Source organism: Odocoileus virginianus, chromosome 8 (assembly GCF_023699985.2).
Source record: "Odocoileus virginianus isolate 20LAN1187 ecotype Illinois chromosome 8, Ovbor_1.2, whole genome shotgun sequence".
In the NCBI taxonomy this organism is placed as follows: domain Eukaryota; kingdom Metazoa; phylum Chordata; class Mammalia; order Artiodactyla; family Cervidae; genus Odocoileus; species Odocoileus virginianus.
The window spans coordinates 22,803,423-22,828,518 of record NC_069681.1 but is presented as its reverse complement, the minus strand read 5'-3'; the positions used below and the strand labels follow the sequence as shown (position 1 = coordinate 22,828,518).

General features: G+C 36.8%; 1 protein-coding gene across 4 annotated transcripts in view; it reads right to left on the bottom strand.

Moving 5' to 3' along the window:
* Positions 1-8,225: 8,225 nt before the first annotated feature.
* TRPC4 (transient receptor potential cation channel subfamily C member 4) overlaps positions 8,226-25,096 on the bottom strand; it is a 203,094-nt gene continuing 186,223 nt past the window's right edge. For all 4 annotated transcript variants that reach the window (XM_020878213.2, XM_020878215.2, XM_070471315.1 and 1 more), the window contains 5 exons: positions 23,968-24,163; positions 20,998-21,192; positions 11,035-11,076; positions 10,822-10,911; positions 8,226-9,209 (listed from right to left, as the gene is read on the bottom strand). In XM_020878213.2, the coding sequence (XP_020733872.2) occupies positions 8,481-9,209; positions 10,822-10,911; positions 11,035-11,076; positions 20,998-21,192; positions 23,968-24,163 (1,252 nt within the window). In that variant the 3' untranslated portion in view covers positions 8,226-8,480. The remainder of the gene's footprint in view (positions 9,210-10,821; positions 10,912-11,034; positions 11,077-20,997; positions 21,193-23,967; positions 24,164-25,096) is intronic.

The window sequence follows — 25,096 nt, the reverse complement described above, 5'->3', positions numbered from 1 at the left end:
TTCCTCAGGCTTGCATTAGAAAGAAAAATTGTAATTTAGCCAAAATTCTGGTCCATATTTTTATAGTTATTAGTAATTTTTCTTTCTAATGCAAGTCTGAGAAATAACTTTAATTAACATGGGAATTTTATGCCACACTCAATCATTGAATCATTATTTTTTGTGTGCACTCACTTGCCTTGTTTATGGGTCATATATAGTCTCATGTACTTCTAATTTCATTATTCAAATTTTCCCAAATTTACATTAATGAATTACCTTACTTTTTTATAATCAAATTATTCTTTTTTGTTGTGGTGGTGCTCTATTAAAGCCCCAAAGAAGCATTAAAAACAAATTAGTAATTTTAATGGTACATACATACTAGCTTCAAATTTAGTGATTGTTTTTCAGAAAATAGAGGGTCAGGTAATATTTCAGAAACCCCAGCCTTTTTCAAAGAGCAATTGGATTTCATGAAAAATCCATTTGAAAAATTTTCATGTTTCCAGTTTTCAGTTTCATCACAGCAATTTTTTTCATTCCTTATTGCTTCTTCATCTGATTCCGGAAGTTGGAAGAAATGCAATGAAACTGAAATAATTTGAGTTTTGTTTTTTCAAACTTCAGAAAAGACTGGCTGTAGTTTCTGAGTAACTAAGTCAGTTGTTATGTCATAAAAATGATTTACTAAACTTTCTTTTTGTCACCCTGATTTCACTACCACCTGCACATTTACCTGTCTGCAATCTTTTTCTTCATTTCTTCTCTATCTATGTGATTGCACTCCTCAAGATGATTTCTTTTCCATAAATCTGAATATATGCTAAAGTACTAGGGAAAAATTAGGAAAAATAATTTTGTTAAATATGAAACATAATTTAAAACATAACAGTATAAAGATTTGGGGGGGAAAAAAACTGGAGAAGATCTTCACGATCTAGGCCCGGACAAAGGCTTCTTACAACTGCCATAAAACATAAGGTTGAAAAGTTGTACTTGATAAAGATTTTAAATTTTGCTCTGCAAAAAGCCCCTGTTAAGAGGATTAAAAGATGAGTTACAGATTGGGAGAAAATATTTGCAAAACCCATATCTGTCAATAGAATGACATCTAGCATATAAAAAGAACTCTGAAAAACATCAGCACTAATAAAAAAAAAAGCACATAAAATTTCATTAGAAAACATAGCAAAAACATATAGAAGCTTCACCAAGATGACATACACATGGCAGATAATCACAAGGAAAGTTGTTCAACACATTGGTCATCAGGGGAGTGCAAATTAAAACCACAATGAGATGTCATAGCACAACTGTCACAATGCATAAAATAAAAAATGGTGAAAACACCAAATACTAGCAAAAATGTGGAAAAACTGACTCACTCCTACATTGCTGGTGAGTATGTAAATGGTATGGCCAAACAAAGATACAGGTTGACTGTTTCTTATATACTAAGCATGCAACCACCATGCTACTCAGCAGTCACAGTCCTGGTCACACCAAAATCTGTTCATGAATGTTCATTGCAACTTTTTATTTGTAATAGAAAAAAACTAGAAACAGCCCAGATGCCCTTCAGTGGATGAAATGCTAAACAAATTGTGGTACATCCACATCATGGAATAAGACTCAGCAATAAAAAAGGAGCAAATTACTAATAGTGTAACGACTTGAATGAATCTTCAGAGAATTATGTTGAGTGAAATACACTAATCCCCAAAAGTTGCATGTCATATGATTCCACATATATAACAATCTTGAAATGACACAATTATAAAAATGGAGAAGAAGTTAGACTGTCAGGATTTGGAATTAAGAGGAGTTAGAATGTGGATGTGGTTAAACAACAGGCGATACCAGATATTCTTGTAGCTATGAAAATGTTTTTTATCTTGACCACGGCTGTGTCTACAGAAACATACATGAGATAAAACTGTACAAAACTAAGTGCACACACAAGTCCACCTGCACAAGTACAACTGCAAAAATCTGAGCAAGACTGATGCGTTATATCTATGTCAATATTATGCAGTATTATACTACAGATTTGAAAGAAGTTTCTGTTGAAAGGAAAATGGATAATTTGTACATGAAATTTCTCTGTATTATTAATATTTCTTACAACTGCATATGAATCAATAATGATCTAAAATATTTTTAAGTTTAATTAAAAATAACCATTTTTAATGAAGAAGAAATAACTATTCACTGAACATTTTATGGTGTCTTTATTTTTTTCCACATTTCCACTTTCCTATTTATTTGGTAATTAGAACTTTAAGAAGAAGATTTAGCATTATTTGATATTTTAGGGACTGATAGTAACATTTTCATCCAGAAACGTCAAATATCAGCAGATGAAGTCTGAATGAGTGAAATATGCAACTTGTGGTCACTTCACAGTGGCTATGAAAAAACACCAACATCTTGCCTTCTTCCAAGCCACAGGACAGTTTGTATTGTGAATGGTGAAGCAATTCTGTGAGTTATTTCCTGGGAGCAAATTAAACCTCTCTAAATTAGTTGATGGCCTGAAAGGAAGTCAGTGCAGATAAACTCTTAGTCCCAGAGTGGAGAAGCTGAATTATTATCTGCAGACTCAGGAAAAAGATCACCTTTAAGGAAAAAGACATTTGATAAAACAATTAGAGCTAAAGGAAACCATAAAAATGATAGAATTATTTGAAATCCTAAGTTAAAGAAAATTATTTAAAGTAATAATGTTTTTAGTCCAATTATTATCCAAACCTGGAAAAACAGTATTTGGAAATGTTGGAGAGAGAGAGATATTAAGTCTTAAAGAATGAAACGAAGTTCAGGATGGCTGAAGTTTAGGGAGTAGGAAAGAATGATGCTGAGAAATGATGCTGGTACCATCAAGTGGGGCCACTTTATGAAGGTCTAGCTGTGGTATCCACACTTAAACCCAGGGAGACAGCTCTGCCAGACTGTGAATAGAGGAAAGAAATGAGCATGCTTGCTTTTCAAAACCCATCGTCCTCGTCTCTCAAGTATGCCTCAAAATTTCACATTTGACCCAATAAGAAGCTCTTCTAAACAGCCTTTTGAATAGCCTATGAATGTATTTCAGTAGGTAAAGCGACCAGTGAGGGGCTTTCTTTGAATGGATTCAAATAACTCTGTTATATTAAATGGCTGGAGAAAAGGTGTCCACGATACCGTTTGTTGAAAAACAAAGTCACTAAGCTATAGGTATAGTATAATCCCATTCTTGAGAAAACCAATTAAAAAACACAATCTATACATATTTGTATGTTAATATCTTTGCAACAGCAAGGGAAAACACATAAAGAACAAGTAATTAGCAGTGATTCCAATTAAGATACTGGGAATCAAGAAGGCATGACAGACTTTAGTCCAGCCATATCAAAATTTCTGAGTAGTCAAATACATAAACTTTACCCATGAAATTCAAATGAGGAAAACACACGAATTGAGTGAATCAAATAGCGCTACTGTCCAAAAGATCTGTACTACAAATTACAAATGCGAGACACAGGTATTTTTAAATCTTCTGGTAGCTCCATTAAAAACATAAAATTAAAACTAACTTCATTAATACATTTTAACTCAATGCATCCAAAATATTATTTCAACATGTAACCAATACAAATATTAATCTTTTGCATTATTTTCATACTAAGTCTTTGAAATCTGGTATGTGTTTTACACCTATAGCCACATTTCAAGTACTTAGTAACCATAGGTGGCTAGTCACTACCGTATTGGACAGGCCAGCTCTAATGGAAACTAATGGTTTTTTAGCTGGTGAATTTTACTGGCATTGAAGTGACAACTTCATTATTTTGTCGACTCAGTGAATTCATGGTCATGTCTAGCCCTGGTTCCCATGGTCTTGATCTTGGTTCCCCTTCATGTTTCCCAGCTCCATCATTTTTCAATTAAGAAGGTATAATATTAGTTATTACATTTTATTATTAATATTACCAGTGTGCATATAGAATTGTCACATAATCTACAGGTTGAAGTCAAAGTACTGAACAGTGTATTTTTAGAAAACAGTAGGAAATAAGTTTTTTTAAAAAAAACTGTGACTACAATTCTGTAGGAATAAAAGTGTAATATATTAATTCAAAATTTTAGTCATAGAAAATTTGAAGAACTGTAAATATTTTCTACTGAGGAGGGGGCAAAGAAAACCAAATTCCACAAAAATAAAGATTCATTCATACATTTATGACTTGATGTCTTCTCAGAATGTCTAGATGCAGGGTTTTTACCTGAAGTTCCAACTCAGCCATTGAGTAACTTAGTAAATTTGGAAAATTGCCATAAATGTCTCAAGTTTCTCCAGTTACATATCGAGATACTATTTAACACCGTTTTCAATTTTTTTAAACTATATAAGCTATATAAACAAAATACATTGTAACATATTGTAAAATAATTAGAATAACATTTTTTTGGAGTTCAGTTTAAGGAGACTGACAGCTATATTAAATTTCTAAATTCCAAAGTTACTAGAAGTTCTGAATTTTGGAGATTATAAGAAAAAAACACAATAAAGCTAAACTGAAAAAATTTTTTTCAAAGTAGTGAAATATACAAGTAAATTAGGCTTTTAAAAAATCTGAATCATTTTGAACATGTTTATAAAGATACATGGGTGGTTTTCGCTCCGTTGAGCTTTTGGGTTACTACCTAAACTATTAAAACTGGAAGGTGTCTAAAATGTAGAAGATTCTGCTGCAGACACAATGCACAAATAACTGAGAATGAAGAGATTTCAGTGCTTGATGTCTAGTCTTCAACGGTCTTGAGACTGCACAATCACTCAATTAATTTACAGAATTATTAAGGATTATTGAATAGTAGAAGAGTACATTTTTAGGTTACCTATATTTTAGGTTATCTATATTCCTTCCACATTAACTGAAAATTTGACTGCTTCTTTCAGAATAATATCATAAGTTTACCACCCTTAACTCTTCATCAGATTTTTCTTTGCAATCCCACAGTTATCCAAGAAATTTCATTGTTTGAAGTGTGTTGAGTTGCTATCTAGGTCAAGGCAAGAAAATGAATATGCTTTTGCAGTATTTTAATTGCCAGCCCATAAGTAAAATATCTAATGTAAGAAATTTTGATATACAAATATCCAACCTACATTTTGGGGAGGATTATCACTTTGAAAAATAATTCATCATTTTACAAAGTAATTCACCACCATTATCTCTTTTTTTCTATAGTCAATTCCCTACCAAAGTTAATATAGATTTATTTACACAAATATTTTCAGCAATACATTTATCACAAACAGTGAGGTACATCTTTATAGTATTCTTTCTTGTAAGGGGTTTTTTACAAACATATCTATGGTAAATGAAGTCTTATGAATTGAACCTAATTCTACCAAAGTTCTATTGAATTTTGTAGATCCTCTTTCACCCAGCCCTACCAATAAATAAGTAAATAAATAAAGATGAGCAATAAGAAGATCCAGAGGGCATGAAATACAAGAAACATTGTTTTACACAAATTAAAGTGTGATGTCAAACCTCTCTCTGGTGTTTAGAAATTTGTCGATAGAAATATGAATAGAAATCAAAAGAAACCTCAAATTACTCACTTAATAAAACCTCAAAAATACATTATCCCTTTATTTTGCAATCCTACTTTTATCATTTCTTATTCTTTCCCTACTGTTCCTCTTCATTAATGCCACCTAATATTGCTACATATTTAGAATAATCTCCAATTCTAGGATAGCTAGTACAAGCAATATCCAGTATTTTGTTTAAACCCATAAATACCTCTGTCAGTGACATCTGGGAGTTGTTAGAAACCATCATTTTTGGAACAGTGAAAAGCAAGATGTTATGTGCTGCAAAAGTCCTGTTATCACCATGTTCACATGTAAAACATCAGCACTCTAACCTCTGATATAAATAAGCTATTGGGAAAAATTTTTTGGTTGCTTTTATTACTGGTGGTGTTACTAGAAGGAACAGAGGAAATTTGAACTTAAATTTCTGGTGAAGAATGTATCATAGTGATATATACATATATACATATATCATCTTAATGGTCAAGGGAAAACCACACACACACAACAGAGAGAGCAAAAAAGGAATCACTGAAAAAATCACAAGTATAGAGACTAGTATTACAATTCCCCTACTACTATATGTAGTATTCCATTATCTCCCAGGGCTTATTCTGAGTTCTAAACTACTTGAGCTAAAGGTGTTGTTGAAGTAGTCAGAACATTCAATAGTCTTATTGGGTTACTCTAAAGCTCCCTGACCCATTCCTCAATCCCTCAGACGAAATCCAGATTTAGAAATGTTCAGCATCTCAGTGCCTCTTGCTTTCCTATAAACTAAAATCTAATATTTCAGGTTGAATTCGGACATCCCCTAAGAAGTCCACTTTTTGAAAAATCTACTAGCTTCCATCATGTAATTGTCAGAGTCAAATCCATTTCATCTTTAAATTTGCTCCTTCCTTTTGCTTCACAAAAGGGACACACATTTATGGAGTTTATCCAGCTCATTCGCTCTCAAACTTCAGCATTTCAGAAGCAGCCACAGTAAACCCCATGTGTGAACATCATTTTGCTTGGTCTTCATTAGTGTTCTGAGAGGCAGTGTGGTAAAACAGTTAAGGGCATGACCTTCAAGGACTCCTCAGAGCTTCATTTCTGCCTGTGAACTTCAACTTAGTACCTGCCTCAATTTCCTCATCTAAAGAAGTGGGGATCAGAATAGCATCTATTTCAGGGGTTGTCATGTCATGTGTCATGTATTTTTAACACACGCATAGCACACAAAACAGTGGCTGACGTGGCTATTGCTGTTAGTTCTTATTTTTGATGTACAGTGATCAGAAACTGGGTTTTGTCATACTATGAAGTTTTTATGTGTGTGTGCTAATCGCTCAGTCATGTCCGATTCTTTGCAGCCTCATGGACTGTAGCCAAGCTCCTTTATCCATGGAATTCTCCAGGCAAGAATACTGAAATGGGTTGCCATTCCCTTCTCCTGAGGATCTTCCTGACCCAGGGATCGAACCCAGGTTTCCCGCATTGCAGGCATATCCTTTATCATCTGAGCCACCAGCTTTTGGTCAATGCTAAATCATATATGACTGATCTAGTTCATGGAGGTAATTTTTGATGAAACAAACTCAGTATGTTTCTGTTGATAATATAATAATAACGCTAATAATAATAATAAATGCTAATAGCATGTGGTGAGGAAACAACTATTTCCATGGTGGCTTAGATAGACACAAGTTATATAATTTAAACTTTAAGAAGTTGCCAGCATCTTTTTTGATATCAGGTAAAAACACTTCTTTTTAAATAACTCAGTAAATGAGGATAATATAAGCTAAATTACCTTGGAAACAACAGAAGAAATACCTAATTAAGATTTATCCCTGTAGGGAAAACTATATATCTATTCCTACTGCTAAAATTAATAGTGATTTTAGGGTGATTTTTATTGTAAAGAACTACTAGTCACTGGGGGAAAGAAGAGGAAACTACTAGGTTTTTGTACCTCTTTTGAATTATAGCAATGTTGCACTAATTAAAAATAGGATGTAACTTTGCTTAGGTTTAGATTATTAGAATGAATTCATTTTCATCTGGATGTTATGAACCTGCAATCATCTTGCTTTGTTTAAGGTGTTGTACTTTATTATTATTCTTTTCTAGCACTGAGCTCTTTTGCCACATTTTTGAAATTCACAAAGCCTCGTATTTATATAATTTGCAGGTGAGTCTGAAAAAGGTCATTAAAAAACAAACTTGAAAATTATTTTCTGACAAAACATTAAAAATCATCAACATGTATTAAGGACAAACATTTCATTTACTTACTGAGAGAAAACACTGGACACCCTAAAACTAGAACATATACCTGACTTTCATTTTAAGAGTTTGATCTTGATTCCATGAGAAGAAGACTTGTTTTCTTAAATTATGCATGGTATTTACATGTTCTTAAGAAATAATAGGATAATATTTGTGTTTTAAAGCCAAACTCTCTGGCTCAGTGAAAAGTCCTTGATGAGTAACCATTTCTAGAGACCCTAAAAAATTATGAAAAGCTCTACTATTTCAGCTACATTTTTTTGCATATAAAAATATCCTATTATAGGAGTCAACTACCACATGTAGTAAGTTGCTTTTGTTTAAATTGAGAAAGAGCTAAAAATGTCCTGTGGGTTATCGCAACAGTACAAGAATACAAGGTGCATTTATTTATTAACAACAACAACAAAAAAAATGTAAAACAAATTGTGAAAGCAAAAGCGGGCTACAAAACAAGGGTTTGGGATAGCCTTTGCCTTATTTAAACATGACACGGTTAATATGCCCCAGTTGATAAATGCTGTAAAGTGTAAGTTAGCATTGGCTAATTCACTGATAAACATCTCCCCCCACCACCCAGCTCACTATGGAAAATGTGTTACGGAGGAGAACCGCTTTCTCCGGTCAAGTATCACAACCTTGTGGTCACATAGTCTTCGTGGGTGACGGTGTCTGTGAGGTTTGCATCATAGTCTACACTCGAGTCCTCCTCTTTCGCGTGTTTCTTCTCCTTTGGTATGATGGGAACCGTGTCCTCCACCACCACCTTCTCTGACTTGAATGAACACACTCTCTTGCTCACCTGTACACCCAGGGAGTCTGTATTTCTTTCTCGATGATCTACCAATATACACTGTTCGCTGAGCCCCGGGATGTTCAAGTCACCCCGCGAAGCTAAAGCTCGGGACTCCAGCTGGATGCTCCTTTCCAGGGGTCCTTCAGCTTGTTGGCGGGCCACGCCTTCTGACACGGAGAAGATCTGGTTTGCGTTTTGCTCGGCGGCGGCGTGTTGTTTCGATCGTCTGTGAAACAACCCAAAGTGTCTGATATCGGTCACAAAATTCACTTTTCTCTGCTTCTCCCTCGGGGGCTCCTGCAGCACCAGTGCGGAGCCGTTGCTGATGGTGTGTCTTTCGGCGGCAATTGCCGCTGATCGCGGGTGAATGAGGGTGGTCAGGTCGAAGAGACTGAAGTTCTTTTTCCTGTCCTTGCTGCTACCCTCGTTATCACTCTTTTCATCCGAGTCTGCGGAGTTAGAAGACTCCTTCGTGCTCTGAGCAGACTGGACCGTAGAGAGTTTGCTTCCTCTTAATAACCCCAGGACTTCAAAGCGGAAGCTAGAAATGTCTTGCTTGAGTTCCTAAGTGAAAAGGGAAATGATGAAATTAGTTCATGACCTAAACAAATAAACGTTAGGAAGCTATTATTTGCTCATCTCATATATGGATCTGACACGTCTTCACTCATTTCTGAGAGCTAGGAGTCCACTCGGCTGTGGTTCCATTCAGGATGGTCCGTTGTCTGCAGTGCATTCGTATCTATTTGATGTCTTCTAATTTTCCTATCACAGTTCTATAGAAAGGAGACTTCCTAAGGTTGATGTAAAAGAAACAGTAAGAGTTTTCTTTCCCACCACTCTGTAGTGGGGGATGTTGGGTTTCTTTGGGACTACGGTTTGAAATACTTTCTCTCCAAATATGCATCTGCTTTCAAGTCATCTCACATTCTCTCGGGGATGTTGGGGTTTGTTTGTTTTTTCGAGATTTTTAATATTGGAACATTTTGGTGTCCAAAGGGATATCTAAAACGAAATAATTAAAGTGGAGTCTACCCTTCCAAGAGTTGGCAGTTATTTTCAATCATTTATTACTCTGGAGTTGATTTTCTCTCAACATCTGGGTCAGCCACTAAATCTTGGGAATTGATGAATAGACAACGTTTCCTAGATTCATCCCTTCACCCTTTTGGAGAACTGAATTCTCAGTCCTAACCTGCTGGTGGGCTTTGGGGTGGCCTCCTGCCTCCAACCCATCACCCTAAGTGTCAGGAATCATTTAACTCCAAAATTTGGATGTTGTGGCTACAAAGAACATTCTGGATCCTAGTCAACTTTTAACCTCTGCTTTGTTTTGTAATTTCTCTCTCTTCTTACCTAAGTGGCTGCTTATATTTATTCCCTGTCAAGCCTGCTGTTTTTGTCAGTGGTCTCCCATAGGGTTTTTAATATGTTTCTTTTGTTTTGGCCCATAAGATCTTACTGACTTTTAGTCTGTTGTCCAAAATCTCCGGAGCTTCTTGGTGGCTCAGACAGTAAAGAATTTGCCTGCAATGCAGGAGACCCAGGTTCTCTCCCTGGGTCTGGAAGATCCCCTGGAGAAGGGAATGATTACCCACTCTAGCATTCTTGTCTGGAGACTTCCTAATAACCCATGAATCTAACAAAGGCATTTTATACCATGAGATAAGAAATATGTATTTCATATATTTTACCTTTTTTACTATGATAGAATTAAACAACAACTCAGGGAGAAAAACTACATTTGTAAGCTCCAATAAAGTTCAAACCTTAAATTTTTCTCTACCAAAGCTGTGCAGAACACAAAGAAGGTTTTTGTTGTGTTCAGACCATTGGTTACTAAATGTTTCGGGTTTAGAAATCAAATCAAAATTTCAAAAAGCCTGTGGCTGAGATCAGCAATCAGAATGCCACAAGGCACTAGGATTTTCTCTGTCCAAATAAGTCTCCTCGATCTTTCAGATTAAGTCTGTTTGAGTGCAGTGTATTTTGAAAAGAAATTTTACCCTTAAAAAAAAAATAATTCTGTAGGGCTTGAATTAAAAAAAAAAAAAAGAAGACAGAAAGGCCTGCTCGGAACACATGGCCCCCATTTCCAGCTCTGAGCTAAGATGGGCTGCTCTGCTTCCACACTCTGTAGAATCCGCCTCTTGGTGACAAAGATCAAAGTGGTTACCTTAAAGTTCTCCTCTGTCAGACCTTCCTCAGTTTTGGCATCTCTAATCATTGCGGCCACGTATCGCTTTACCAGGTTCCGCATAACTTCCTGAGGCATTAGAAAATGAGAGAATTGCTCTTCAGTGTATAAATATGATCTCTCTAGAGTCAGTTCAAAAGAAGGGATTGTGCTTTATTTTAGTGTAAGTTTCAAGATATAAAAATAACTTACTTGATATTGGTGATGTCTTCTCAAATTATCAGCAGCTCGCCTCTGAAAAAGAAGGGGACAGTTACCTTTCAGTGACAGTCATATTTTACCATCTGTAAGTAACTCCTTGTTCTTTAAATCAAGAATATCATTCCCCTCATTTCTGCAAAGTGGGCATTTTACTGGACAAGGGACAACAGCTAGAGAGATAGCCTTACTCGAATCAAAAGAATGAATGAACCAGAATAGCAAAGTGCAAGGTTATAATTCCAGTGGCACTTAATATATAGAATAATTAAACAATGATGGCAAGATTGTTCTTGTAATATAAAATTATGAAGAATTAGGTCATCATAGTTGGTGTGTACTCCAAATCATTTGAAAAGATGCTAAGAGACACAGATGGGAGGTATCAAACACAAATTAAATTTCAAATAATTAAAATTTGATAGGCTGAAAAGGTAGTGTTATAACAATTTGAAGGTCTTCATAAATATCAACATAGTCACATTAAGAATTTAACCATGATATACAACGTGTAATCAGAAACACTGTTAGACCATGAACTCCCCAACACTTAATTTCAAGCAGGTATACATTAAGAGGTAATTGCTGTTTGAATTAGATGGTTCAATTTACCAAAATAAAAGATTCTGCTCAAAGATAGGGTTCATTAATTTTTTTAAAATAAATGTAAGTCCCAGCTATCATTCTGAAGGAATCAGAATGTTTTGGGAGCAGAGCTTGGGTTAGCATGGAGCAATGATTATGGAGTACAAAACAGAGAAAGAAAGATGTTTAATGACTAAAAAAAGTCTATTGTAAATTGAGTTAAATAATAAATGATAAAGTATATATTTGCAGGTTTCACTTGTATTCTAAAGATACTAGAAAAAAACTAATACAATCCTAATTTTATGCGTGTCAAATATCAGCATGGATTCTTAAGGAAGAAAATTAGCCAAAGTAATCTAAAACAAGTATACTTCTGCTACAAAGAAATAAATTTGATAAACTGTGAGAAAACAAAAGAAATAGTGTATCTTGGGTTTAAATAAGTCTTTTGATCTTGTTCCCTAGTAAATACTTAATCAGAGGCTGATAAAATGGAAATTTGAGAAAAGTTATGCACACATCACTGTGAAATGATACTAGAAAAAGAATCAGACAATTTAAAAGAAGCTCTTTTTCTCTCTTTAAGGCACATAGGGGAAGTTGGCATTTTCATCGGCCATTAGAATGGATTTGTGTTTCATGTCTATTAGTGACTTTCAGAAACAGATGAGACAATGCTTCACTTTGTAAAGGCCACTAATGATTGGAAAACCATTCAATTTTACATGACTCTTAGGAAACAGATTTTCAAATGATTATGGTATTAATTATAGGACTGGGAAATTTGAAACTTCATACAAAATTAGAACATCTTCAAAAAAAAAAATGTGGGAACTTTATGAATGGGCCACAAGATGGAGTATGTGACTCCTGTTGAGACACAGATCAGCTGAAATCTGAGGGAAAAAGCGCTTCTGGGAGGAAACATGCCTTTCAGATCTCCTTGACTTTAAGTGAACACAAATACTTTGAGTGTGAATGCAGCTGTACACTAACTTCTTTAGCACTCTCATTGTAAACATTGTATAGGAGATCATATTCTATGATTTAAGTAAATAGACACTCTGAATTTAATACAGAATTTAGTAGACTCAATTTTTATTATCTTGGGGCTCTATAACATTTTGCTAGTTTAGTCTTTAAAAAGCCAATTAAAATAGTCAGAAAGCAGTTTGAAGTCATGATTTAACTTTAAATTTTCTCAAAGTAAAACTAAAACTGATGACAGAATCAGGAAATTCTGAGTAATAAGTGAAAACTATCATGATGCATGGGCTTCCCTGGTGGCTCAGATGGTAAAGAATCCACCTGCAATGCGAGAGACCTGGGTTCGAGTCCCTGGGTTGGGAAGATCCCCTGGAGAAGGGAAAGGCTACCCACTGCAGTATTCTGGCCTGGAGGATTTCATGGATAGAGGAGCCTGGTAGGCTACAGTCCATGGGGTCGCAAAGAGTCAAACACCACTGAGTAACTTTCACTTTTCACTTTATTTAGTATTAAAAAGAGCACAAACTGTCTTCCCTTCTGTAGGAACTTACTCATATATGAAATTTGAAATTTTAATACAAATACAAATATTTTTTCCAGAAAAATAAAGCTGGAATTATCATTTAAACACCAGCTTTATTTTTCTGGAAAAAAAATATTTTTTGAATTTTAAGCAAAATAGTCTGGCAGAAAGAAAGAATATAAAAAATTTTACTGTGATAACTATCAGGAGTTATTCAATATCATAGCCCAAGTTTACAGTTAATTGTTTTTGCTAACCAATCTGTTTCCACACCTAGATGGTCATACTATAAAACATTCTTTAGTCTTGTGAGATTATATCAGCCAACTGAACTTCAGTAACCTAGGAAGATAGGAATGGATGCAGTTAACCATCTTCTGAACACTGAAAACAAAATGAATGCAATGAATTCACCAATACTTATTGACCATTACTATTATGGCGTTAGGAGTTCCAAATATCTTAGTTTCAAAGACACAAAGACTTCAACCATAATGTAGGCATTCCTTGCCACAAATGTAACGATACTTTTTGGAAACTGGTGACACCATTAGATGTTTATAAAATAGAGCTGCCACCAATAATACCATTGTTGCAACCTCTTTGTTGGGTAAAGTTCAGCTGAACTTCAAAAGGATTGACTCTATTATCGCTGGAAGTGACGAAGAATAGAAGGGACCAATTTGCGTCTATAAAAGCAGTATAACAAAGGACATTTCATTTAAAAAGTACCTAAGCACCTAAGAGGCAGTGAACTTTTTTCAAGTTAGTCATGTTAAACTTTGATAAAGTGATCTGCAATGACTAATGGTTCTCTATTTTTTATAAAAGAAAACTAATGAACTAGGTAGAATGACAGCATGGTAGACCTGTTAGGAAAAAAGAAATTTTCTGTGAATGAGTTCATGTTTACCATGTTACTGAGAAATTTCAGTGGTAAAGAATCTGCCTGCAATGCAAGAGACTGGGGAGACATGGGTTTCATCCCTGGGTCGGGAAGATCCCCTGGAGAAGGAAATGGCAACCCACTCCAGTATTCTTGCCTGGGAAATCTCATGGACAGAAGAGCCTGGTGGGCTACAGTCTGTAGGGTCGCAAAAGAGTCGGACACAACTAAAACAACAGTGAAAAATCTGTGGAGTTGCATTTGGCAGCTTTTCCTAAAATAAGTTGATTTGTTACATTGAAGATAAGAAAAGTGGAACATATGATGGATCAGGACCCTTCCTTCCTTGACTGGATTCTAGAAAAAATATTTTGGAGGGAGATGTGCACTTTAAGATGGGAGTTTTCTTGGTGAATTCTACCCAAAGTCTGGCAAGGTGTAGAGAATGTTCCTTGGCAGGATGGCTTTCTATGCAAATGCCCAGGACACGCCAGCTGCCACCTTGGCAGACCTCTTCCTTTGCAAGTTCCTCCTGATTTGTTAGGACAAGGCAATGGCAGTATTTGGATCACAGAGATAACGATAAAGCAAAGGACCAGCTAGTGAGAAAAAACGTTTGCTGTCCAGAGATAACTCCGATTTCAACAGAAGTGTCAGGTTGCTTTACAGCAAGCAGAATTTTGCAGCTCTGAAAGAAAGGGCTCGAGGGAATTCCTGGTGACATTTTCTCACTCTTTATCTCTCCTCCTCTCTGGGTCCACTCAGTGGAACGTCAGGCTCGCTTCACCAAGCTCGGTTCCCTACAGTCCGTTGTCAGCGCTGTTTTCTCTCGTTCCCACTCTGGTTTGGCTCTATCACTGATTTTAAGCCCATGACTTATGACTTTTATTCTCTGTTTTGCTCAGTGAATCCCCAAAGAGGGCAACTGTCTGTACTCTTATTTAAAAAAAAAAAACAAAAACAAGAAAACAACAACTACAAGTGAAAAAGCAAGGAATCACTGCAGGCTGTGATCTCTCTGTAGAGATGGCAGCGTGGTTCATTTACTGATGGGTCTATATATTGTTCTCCATAAACACACTTTCTAAGCATATAAAAACAAGTGATAAAAAGTGCTGAAGGTTGCCTTGTCACAGCAAGTATTCAGGATCTCACTCTTGAAATACTGAGAAGAAATTCAGTCCTCTAGATTCCCACTTGGGAAAGAACATTTAATTAAAATGTCCTGTCGGCAAATCTTACCACAGTAAATTAGGAATTGACAGGTACCCACGGGTGAATACAGTCATATCTGTAAGATTTGTTGGCAGGCATACAGCAAGTCATGAAGATTAAGGGAAAATACATATTAATGATTCTTATTAAAAAAAAATATGAGTTCTGAAAGGCAAGTGCTATTAGCCTTTTTCCTTTAGTAAATATACGTGTATTAATGTAGTCACTTCTCCAGATTCCCATGCAGTGATTTAACTGCATGTATTTCTGTGGCAACTGGTCAGGCATGAGTAAACCATCTGCAGTCCCAGAGCTGAGTGATGCTAAGTGACCCTAACAGAGATGGTGTTTCACGTTCTTCTCCCTACCTGCTCCAGAGAAAACGAGAAAGTAGAAAACACAGAACTAAAGAGGTTAAGATCATTTTTTAATGATTTGGTTAAAAGACCTAGTATTTTTTTGGTTCAATACATTGCCCATTAACTTAAGCATTCCATTTGGAAACCTGGTCTATAGCATGAAAAATGTTTCATATTAATTAAACCCTGGAGAAGTCTTATTGCTCTAATATCTTTTTGCTTGAATTAAGTGATCTAGACCTCTTGGACAACCAATGCAAACAATGGCTTTTAGTTTAAAAAACTGAGCTAGATGCCAGTGCTTTTTTAAACAGGAATTTCTAATTAAAGTTACAAGCTGGAAGTGCTTGTTAAAATGGAAGTTTCTGATGATTCTAGGACACACTAAAGTTTGAGAACCAGTGTTTTAACACCGAGAAGGGTATTTGCTGATAAAATGTGTTAAAATTCGACTAGTAAGAGAAAAACCTATACTATAAAGCCAGAAGCTATAAAATGTTGCTTAGTTTACGATTATACTTTCAGTAGGCTGCCTCCTTGGTGGGACTTTCATGATTGTTTCATGAAACAAGGCATCTCTCCTTCCTGGGCTTGCTTCCCACAATTCAAGTGTTGCTCAATGAAACATTTCTGCTTCATTTCTGCTTTCTCCCATAAAGCATTCCAAATGAAAGGCTAATTTACCTGGAACTCCCAGTCACCCATAAAAGGAAGTCCAAAGATAAAAAATAGTTAATGTGTTTTCAGGGCTAGTTGTAATATCAGCATTACCCAGAGGCCATAAATTGCAAGATAAGATCACCAATGATGGACTCCCAGACCATGGCCAATCAGTAACCGTCAGAGCATGCAGGGGCTTCATGCCTGAAGGGAGGGAGCAACAGGGTGACATTCAGGTGGCTGCTGGTTACAAGAGTATGAAACTCACAAGTGGGACGGTTTAGAGAAAATGCCTCTGAGAATGTATAAACTCTACCACCCAAACAGCTTCAAAATTCTGCTTCAAAAATGTGAAGCAAGTTGAAATAAGAGCGAAAGATGGTCCAGCCTGTTAACCAAGGGCTTTGGGAGGGGGGAATCTAAAAGACAAACAGTGGTGGGATCGGCAAAAGCTGTTGAAAGAAATCAAAAGATGGACATGCATGGAAGGTGTTGTGCAAGGTCATCAGAGTTCCCAGGAAAGCAAGAGAAGGTGATGGAAAGCTTATGGGACAGAGATACTAAGACCCAGTTTTTCTCCCAGCTCTCTCACCTAAAACACTGCCCAAGGTAAAAGAGCTCTTTTTTCTTAAAGGAAACAGTTGAGCTAATTGATTTCTAAGGTCCCTCTGAAATGTCAAGCATTTGACATTTCTTCTAAGCTGTGCCTTTGTTATACAAAGTGACTGCCAACAGTACTTCAAAGTCACCTTTTAGTTAATGGATGTGTCTTATCTCCTCATCTTCTTCTGTCTACACAATGGACTATCAGGTGGATTAACCAAACTGAAATGAATTCACAGCATTTCCTTTTGCAATTACTTTCTTATTTAGCTCTGTGCTGTGCTCAGTCACTTCTGACTCTGTGACCCCATGGACTGTAGCCTGCCAGGCTCCTCTGTCCATGGGATTTTCCAGGCAAGAGTACTGGAGTGGGTTGCCATTTCCTTCTCCAGGGGATCTTCCTGACCCAGGGATGAAACCCAAGTCTCCTGCACTGCAGGTGGACCCTTTACCATTAACTCTTCCATTAATGTCATAACTTTATTAATTTCCTTTTTATCTTATACTTTTCTTTACAAATAATACATATGATTTATTTCCATTTAATTGGGGCTTCCCTGGTGGCTCAGAGGATAAAGCGTCTGCCTGCAATGTGGGAGACCTGGGTTCGATCCCTGGGTTGGGAAGATCCCCTGGAGAAGGAAATAGCAACCCACTCCGGTATTCTTGCTTGGAGAATCCCATGGACAGAGAAGCCTGGTGGGCTACAGTACACGGGGTCTCAGAGAGTTGGACATGACTGAGCGACTTCACTTTCCTTTAATACCTAAATGTATAAAACTCAACTAAGAGTACGAAAACCAAGATATGCCCTTCTCATTCTGGAAGTGCAGTCTAGATGAAGAGTAAATGTATAGCATTGAGTTTGATTAGGTTGGTGCTTGTCCAAAGCCTCAGCTTACAAGAGAAGAGGCAGGATTGAGAACAGGATGAGAATGGAGAAAAGAGAGACAACTCACAATATGGATGTAGTCTTATCATAAATTCCCAAAGCACAGGATGAGAATGGAGAAAAGAGAGACAACTCACAATATGGATGTAGTCTTGTCATAAATTCCCAAAAGTTAGGAAACTTTACATGGCTAGGGAAAAAGGAATGATTTGAGGTCACAATTAATTGTGAATTACTTTGCTGTGCATCAGCTTGGATCAAAATATTCAAATTTAGAGATAGAGACAGAAATAGAAATGAACTTTTCTGACCAGGAATGTATAGAGAACGTTCTTTAACTTATGCCATTTACCTTTTGAATTATTGCTTTCATAGGAAAGCCCAAGTCAATGTTAAGCTCCTCTTTGCATCTAAGAAATGATCGTGATGTAGTCCTAAAAATATGTCAACAGTGGGAGGATTCTGGGGGACGGGAGAGAGAGCTGGAAGTCAGATTCTTAGAGTGGTCCTCCATTATTTTGGTGGCTGCACAGATGGATCTCTTAAAATATTAGAGCAAGGCCCTGTGTTTTGTTGCAAGTTTCATGGCATCTTAAAACCCAAGATTCCTTCTGCTATAGTCTAAAGTTAAAATATTAAAGACAAATTTCTTTTGTGTATGGCTTTTATTTTGAGTCCCAGAAAGTCTTCTTCAGTTGAAATACTCCTATGAGAGAAAGCATAATAAGATAGTACTAATAATTAATATAGCATATTAAAAAGCAGAGACATTACATTTCCAACAAAGGTACGTCTAGTCAAGGCTGTGGTTTTTCCAGGGGTCATGTATGGATGTGAGAGTTGGACTGTGAAGAAAGCTGAGTGCTGAAAAATTGATGCTTTTGAAGTGTGGTGTTGGAGAAGACTCCCGAGAGTCCCTTGGACTGCAAGGAGATTCAACCAGTCCCTCCTAAAGGAGATCAGTCCTGGGTGTTCATTGGAAGGACTGATGCTGAAGCTGAAACTCCAATACTTTGGCCACCTCATGTGAAGAGTTGACTCACTGGAAAAGACCCTGATGTTGGGAGGGATTGGGAGCAGGAGGAGAAGGGGACGACAGAGGATGAGATGGCTGGATGGCATCACTGACTCGATGGACAGGAGTTTGAGTAAACTCCAGGAGTTGGTGATGGACAGGGAGGCCTGGCGTGCTGTGATTCATGGGGTCGCAAAGAGCGGACACGACTGAACTGAACTGAAATGAATAATTAATATATTTTCAGGGGTTGATTAAATCAATTTCTTACCAATTTTAAGAATAGCATGAGAAAAAGGACAAGTATATTTTGACATGGAAGGGAGGAAGCCAGAGTTCGGCATCTCTGAAATCTTTTTCTGTTTTTCTCAGGGAAAACATGAATTACTTTCCATGCTGTTCTCATGGCATCTTGGCTATAACTACATGGTCATGTTAAATACATCATGTAATATGTATTATAGTAAGATATTCTCATATTGTGTCTCTCACATTAAAATTGATGCCCTTAAGAATGGAAACCATAGCTTCGTATACCTCTGCCCACCTCTAATTCCTAACTCATCTCCTGGTATGTGGCAAATGTACAGTAATTGCTTGTTAAATCCAAATCATTATATTTACTTTACAACCATATTTTTCAATAAATTGAACTTATTTTTAAGAGAAAAATTAAACACTTGGAATAAAATAATTTTGCTCTCTCTAAACAGTGGTAAAATCTATAAATTAGTATGAGGACTGCAAGATAAGCCTTCATCATAATCTGACTTCCATTTCCAAGATCAGACAGATGCCCAAATTCCAAGTTCATGGAGTGACCGTTTCCAGGCAAGACTATAACTGCCTCTCCTAACTACCTGCTTGCTTTACTTCCCTGCCTGTCAACTTCTCTTTAGAATTAGAACTGTTACTGAGATGACAGGACAATCGATGCCACTTTCAGGAGAGAAAGCCCCATTCTATGCTGAGAACAATGCCTGGTGGGCAATGAAGTTCATTAGTAAGAAGGATCACCAAGGAAGGGCATAACTAGCAGTCACAAACTGAGTTAAATAAAATTAAAAATGAGTTAATTCTTTAAATAACTGACATCACTTGATAATTCTAACAGAAGGGCATATTAGAATACTTCCAAGGCAATTTCTCTGAGAAGGCCCAAGTGACTGCTGAATGCTACGGTGTCAATTTCTAAAACATCACTATGAGAACTTTAAAAATGAGGGAACTGAGTGAGAAAGAAATGAAGAATGACTGATGTCAGCGGTTTGGTTGGAAAGGTTTAAATCCACGCCTTTTCTGTTGGAGCTGTTTGAGCGCTTACTTTCCAAAATGAAAGAAACATCCTTAGGGAACTATAATCTTCCAGTATAACAGGGGCACGGTTCTACATAGTCCTAATATTTTTTTCAAACACAACTTCCTGGTATTGAATATAACTGGGGGTAGAAGCAAAATGTTGAGCAATTGAATAGATTCTGAAATCACTGTGCTTGAATATGGCACAGCATTTTTAAGTTATAATAGTTGTTTAGTCACTGAAATGAGAACTTTTTGTCAAGCATTCTGTGTCTGTGCAGGGGTGTCTGTTAGGCAGTGAGAATATGAGGTGACTAAAACAGACAATTCCCTTATAATTCAGAGAAACAACAATTAATCAGTCATGCCGAAAGTAACCCGAGGTTATAATTCTGAATAGAACTAGAAATTAATGGGCTAGTTTCCCAAACCTTGACTGTTGGGTCTAGGAGAAGCCTATGTACAAGGTGGTTCATATTAAAATAACAGTGACCACTCTTGGTGGAGGAAATGGGTTTGTTAAACCATAGTGAACCATAGTTAATCAGGTAGTTTCTGAGACATAATGTTGTTATTTTTAGTCACTCAGTCATGTCCAACTCTTTGTGACCCCATGGACTGTAGCCTGCGAGGCTCCTCTGTCCATGGGATTTCCCAGGCAAGAATACTGGAGTGGGTTGTCATTTTAGGGGATCTTCCCTGACCCAGGGATTGAATTTGTGTCCCCGTGTCTCCTGTATTGCAGGCAGATTCTTTACTGCTGAGCCACCAGGGAAGCCCCTTAGACACAATAACTGTGCAATAGATGTTCACTGAATGCAACCAATGAGAACAAAAAGGGCTAAAATGCAAACATATTCAGTAAAGAATGCAAACATACGCAAGTGCACACACACACAAAACAGTAATACCAACAGCCTGTGGTCTTACCCCTATCGTTCCAAAACTTTCTGGCTTTCTTCTCATCTTTTTCTTGCACAGGTGTGTCCATATCCATTTGATCAGGTACCAGAGAGACTTGGGGCTCGGGATGACATTGAAGGGGGTAGGAAGGGTACCTCCTTCTTCAAAATAACTCATCCAAAGCTTTGTTCTAGCAAATTTCCATTCTATATCCGCATGGTCCTGAACAGGAGAAAATGACAAGTGCTGACAGGTTTCTTAATAAGGTGAGATAAACCTTACAGAGAGCCTGTAGCCTGACTTTGGAGTGGCTCTTGGAACGTTAATTAAATTACCTATAAAAACAAGGCTGACTCCCAGAGATAGTCATCTAAACACTTTAGACAATGGCTTAGCCTAAAAAGGAATCACAACTCTCTTGTCACTTTTCATCCTTCCCTCTTCCAGGAAACAGACAGCTAAAATAATTCCATGTTAAAGAGCCTGGAGATGAATGACCTGAAGATGAATCTTCATTTCTCATGCTTGTAGGCTTACATTAGCTCAGTTTCATTAGATTCTAGCCTCAAGCAGGGCTTTATGTCTTCCCAAGGCCTTGACACCTTGCCTAGGTAGATGCCCACGGCTCATACTTCTGTTATTTCCAGGAAAAGTCTTACTTGATATGTTTCCATTTGAATAAATCTTGTCCACCTTTAGGCAACAGGCATAAACTCAGCAGTTCCTCAAATGTACAACAGGCCTTTGACACAGTACTAAACCTTGACATAACCTTGACCAAACAGTACCAGATAAGAGTATGTCTAGTGACCACCCACAAACCTGAGGCATTCCCCCTGATTGTTTATTAATGATTCCACTTTGTTAATTGCCTGGAAAAACTTAGGAACATTTCTGGCAATTAGATATGGGGCAGTCAGTCTCCTCTTAAATTAGCCACAAATCTTATTTAAGCAGAAAATCTGGAAAGTAGGAGGTGGCAGAAACTGGGCATACATACAAATTCAAAATAGATCATCTTAACCCATTAATATTGGGTTGGCCAAAAAGTTTGCTAGGGTTTTCTCACATGAGGCTGTGGAAGAATCTGAATGAACTTTTTGGCCAAGCCAATATTATTTGCAAAACCCTCGAGCTTTAGAGTAGGAAAAATTAGACTATACTTCATTCTAATATTCCTAAATTGCTGTGTGCTGATGAGTGCCTACATCATTTGCATACATTTCTACTCTGAATAATGTGGATTTTAGTCTAGACACTGGACAGATCGTGCTTTCAATGGGCTTCGCCATGTCTAGAAAATGCATGGTCTTCATTGTTGCTTAGCAGACGTCTGATTGGATGAATGGATAGGTAGATCCACAGAAGCTGTAGCTTCCCTCCCTTTGTTTCTTCTCTCCTGTTCCTATCTCCTTCCCTATCTTTCCAAACAAGCTTATAGATTCTACATTAATGAAGGGACGTAGATACTGTTCGCTGTAGCCATGGAGAACGGAACTGAGTAAAATTGGCTTCAGGTCATAAAAAGGCAGTCACATGGGTGAAATGTTGGCCTGTAAGTAGCTTCTGCTCCTTCTCATTCCTAGGGAGTCACAAGATAAGGATCATCCTGACCTCATTATGTTCTGTTACTGCGGTCACAAAGCAGACTCTTCCTTAGTTCAAGGCTTGGGATTCTGAAACGGTCTATAACAATATCAAACCAGCTAGTGATTAGAAAAACTGAAGGTGGAAATTTCCAGGCTAGTGATCACTAAAGTCACCTCTGCTACTCATCTTCCCCTTGTTGTTGTTTAGTCACCAAGTTGTGTCCGACTGTCCTTGATCTCAATGACCAGAGCCCTCCAGGCTTCTCTGTCCATTGGATTTCCCAGGCAAGAATACTGGAGTTGCCATATCCTTCTCCAGGGGGTCTTCCCAACCCAGGGTTCAAACCCACTTCTCCTGCATCTCCTCCATTGGCAGGCAAATTCTTTACTACTGCACCACCTGGGAAGCCCTGGGCCTAAGTATATTCAGTGGAAATACTTCAGTCTGGGAATCCATAAATAAAAGTCATTTATTCTTAATGTCTTAGGCAGTTTTTCATCTGTGACAGGTGTCTTGCTTCCATAAAGAGAGTTTAATTAAAATTAGGAGTTCTGTTTCTCAAAATAACAATAATGACATCCCAGAGAATTAGCAATAGATTCAAAGATGCAATATAATTGTGGTTATTTATGGAGTAAACAGGCAACCTATAATTATTCTTATAAGATGTTATTTACCTAAAGTATACATATGAAAGTCTTAAGATATATATTCCAATACAGATTTGTTCTGTCACTGTTTCTAATGGCCACAGACACAGATCACTAGTACGCAAGTTCAAAGGGATAAAGGACTTTGTTGTTCTTATTCATTGCAATATTTCTAGTTCCTAGGACCATAACTGGCAACAGAGTAAGAGCTTAATAAGATTTTATTGAGTGAATGAATAAATAAGCTAGGCTGTTTGCACTCTAGAGTTTCAAATAAACACACATGGTACTGCATATTCTGCTGCGGCATTCAGTGTTACTCCTCAGTGACTTTTTTCTGGGCTTTAAGAAACAAAATCCTGTGCTTTTTCACTCAGACTCCTCTCTGGGCTAGCACTTGTACCTTGCAAAGCTGGTATGAGTTTGCTTTTATGAAGATTGTAGGTTAGATGGTCAGAGACAATGCAAAACCCAAAGGGCATTATAAAGAGATGAGTTGCCTGTTCATAGTCCATACCTCTCCTACTGCTTGCCATAGCCAATGATTGCCTTGCAGGTTAGATGTAGTATAATCACATGTAATATGAAAACTTAAATTAGTATATAGCCAAGTATGGTAATAGTGCTTATAAACATCACATTGACCATTTATAATTCTGATTTGTTTCATTCATAGCAGTTACAGATTGTATTACCAATTATAATAGGGTGGAGTATAGCTAACAACACATTCTAGGAGGGGAGTGATTCAACTTACAGCAATAAGCTGGTAAGAATTATTCATCATAGCTATTAGCATGTTAAGCAGGACAACCAGAGAGATGACGTTGTATGTCCCAAACATGGTGGCACCAACAAACTCGGTGAATTCGTGCTGCGCTTTGACATTGGTCACATATAAGTTGATGAGCCCAAATATTGACCAAAACAGGGACTGGAGTGTCTCAAATAACCTGGAATAAAGATAAAATGACACTAATAACTATATTAATAGAACCATTATGCAGTAAGATTGAATGATAGAATATGATTGCTATTAGGTTATATTTGATTAATTTAAAATAAACTTAATGAAAAGAATGCAAGAATACTGTTTCCTTATACTGTGCAAATGTGTACCTAATTTTTCCTAGAGCTTTGAAAGCTATATAGTTTCCTAGACTAGTGATGACAAATCAGACCTGTAGCCCATTTCTGTATGGCCTTGAGTTAAGAATCATTTTTACTTTTTCAAATGGTAAGAAAAAAAATCAAAAGAAGAGTGGTATTTCATGATGTGAAAATTTTAAAAGAATTCACATTTCATTGTGCATAAATAAAGTTTTATTGAAGCACACCCATACCAACTCATTTATCCACTGTCTACAGTTTCTTTTCTGTTACGATGGCAGAGGTGACTAATTGCAACAGAGAACAGATGGCCCACAAAGCCTAAAATATGTACTACCTGTCCTTTTCATAGCAAGTTTGCAAACCTCTGCCCTAAGGCACTGAGTGACAGTTAATAAATTATAGATCCTTAGGCTTAGTCTTTGAAAAATGTAAGTACTTTTACCTGGTTTTTCCTTTTTGATTATAAAAGGACTAAAATAGTGTTATCACTATGAATTTCCACATTTACAATTAAAGTTGCACAGAGTAAATCCCGTAAGATGACAAGATGTCTCTGAATGCTCAGATACTGAAATTTTCTCTGTTTTAATATTTCAGGGAGCATTAAAAAAAATTTTTTAATTTACTCCAAAAATGCAAAAAGATGAAGAGTGTCTGAACTCAAATGGAGAATTGTTTCAGTAGGATCATTATAACACCTTAATATAATAAAAGACAATAGAACTCTTAAGAGTCTTTGAGAAATGGTTAAAACAAGACTGTAGTTACATTGT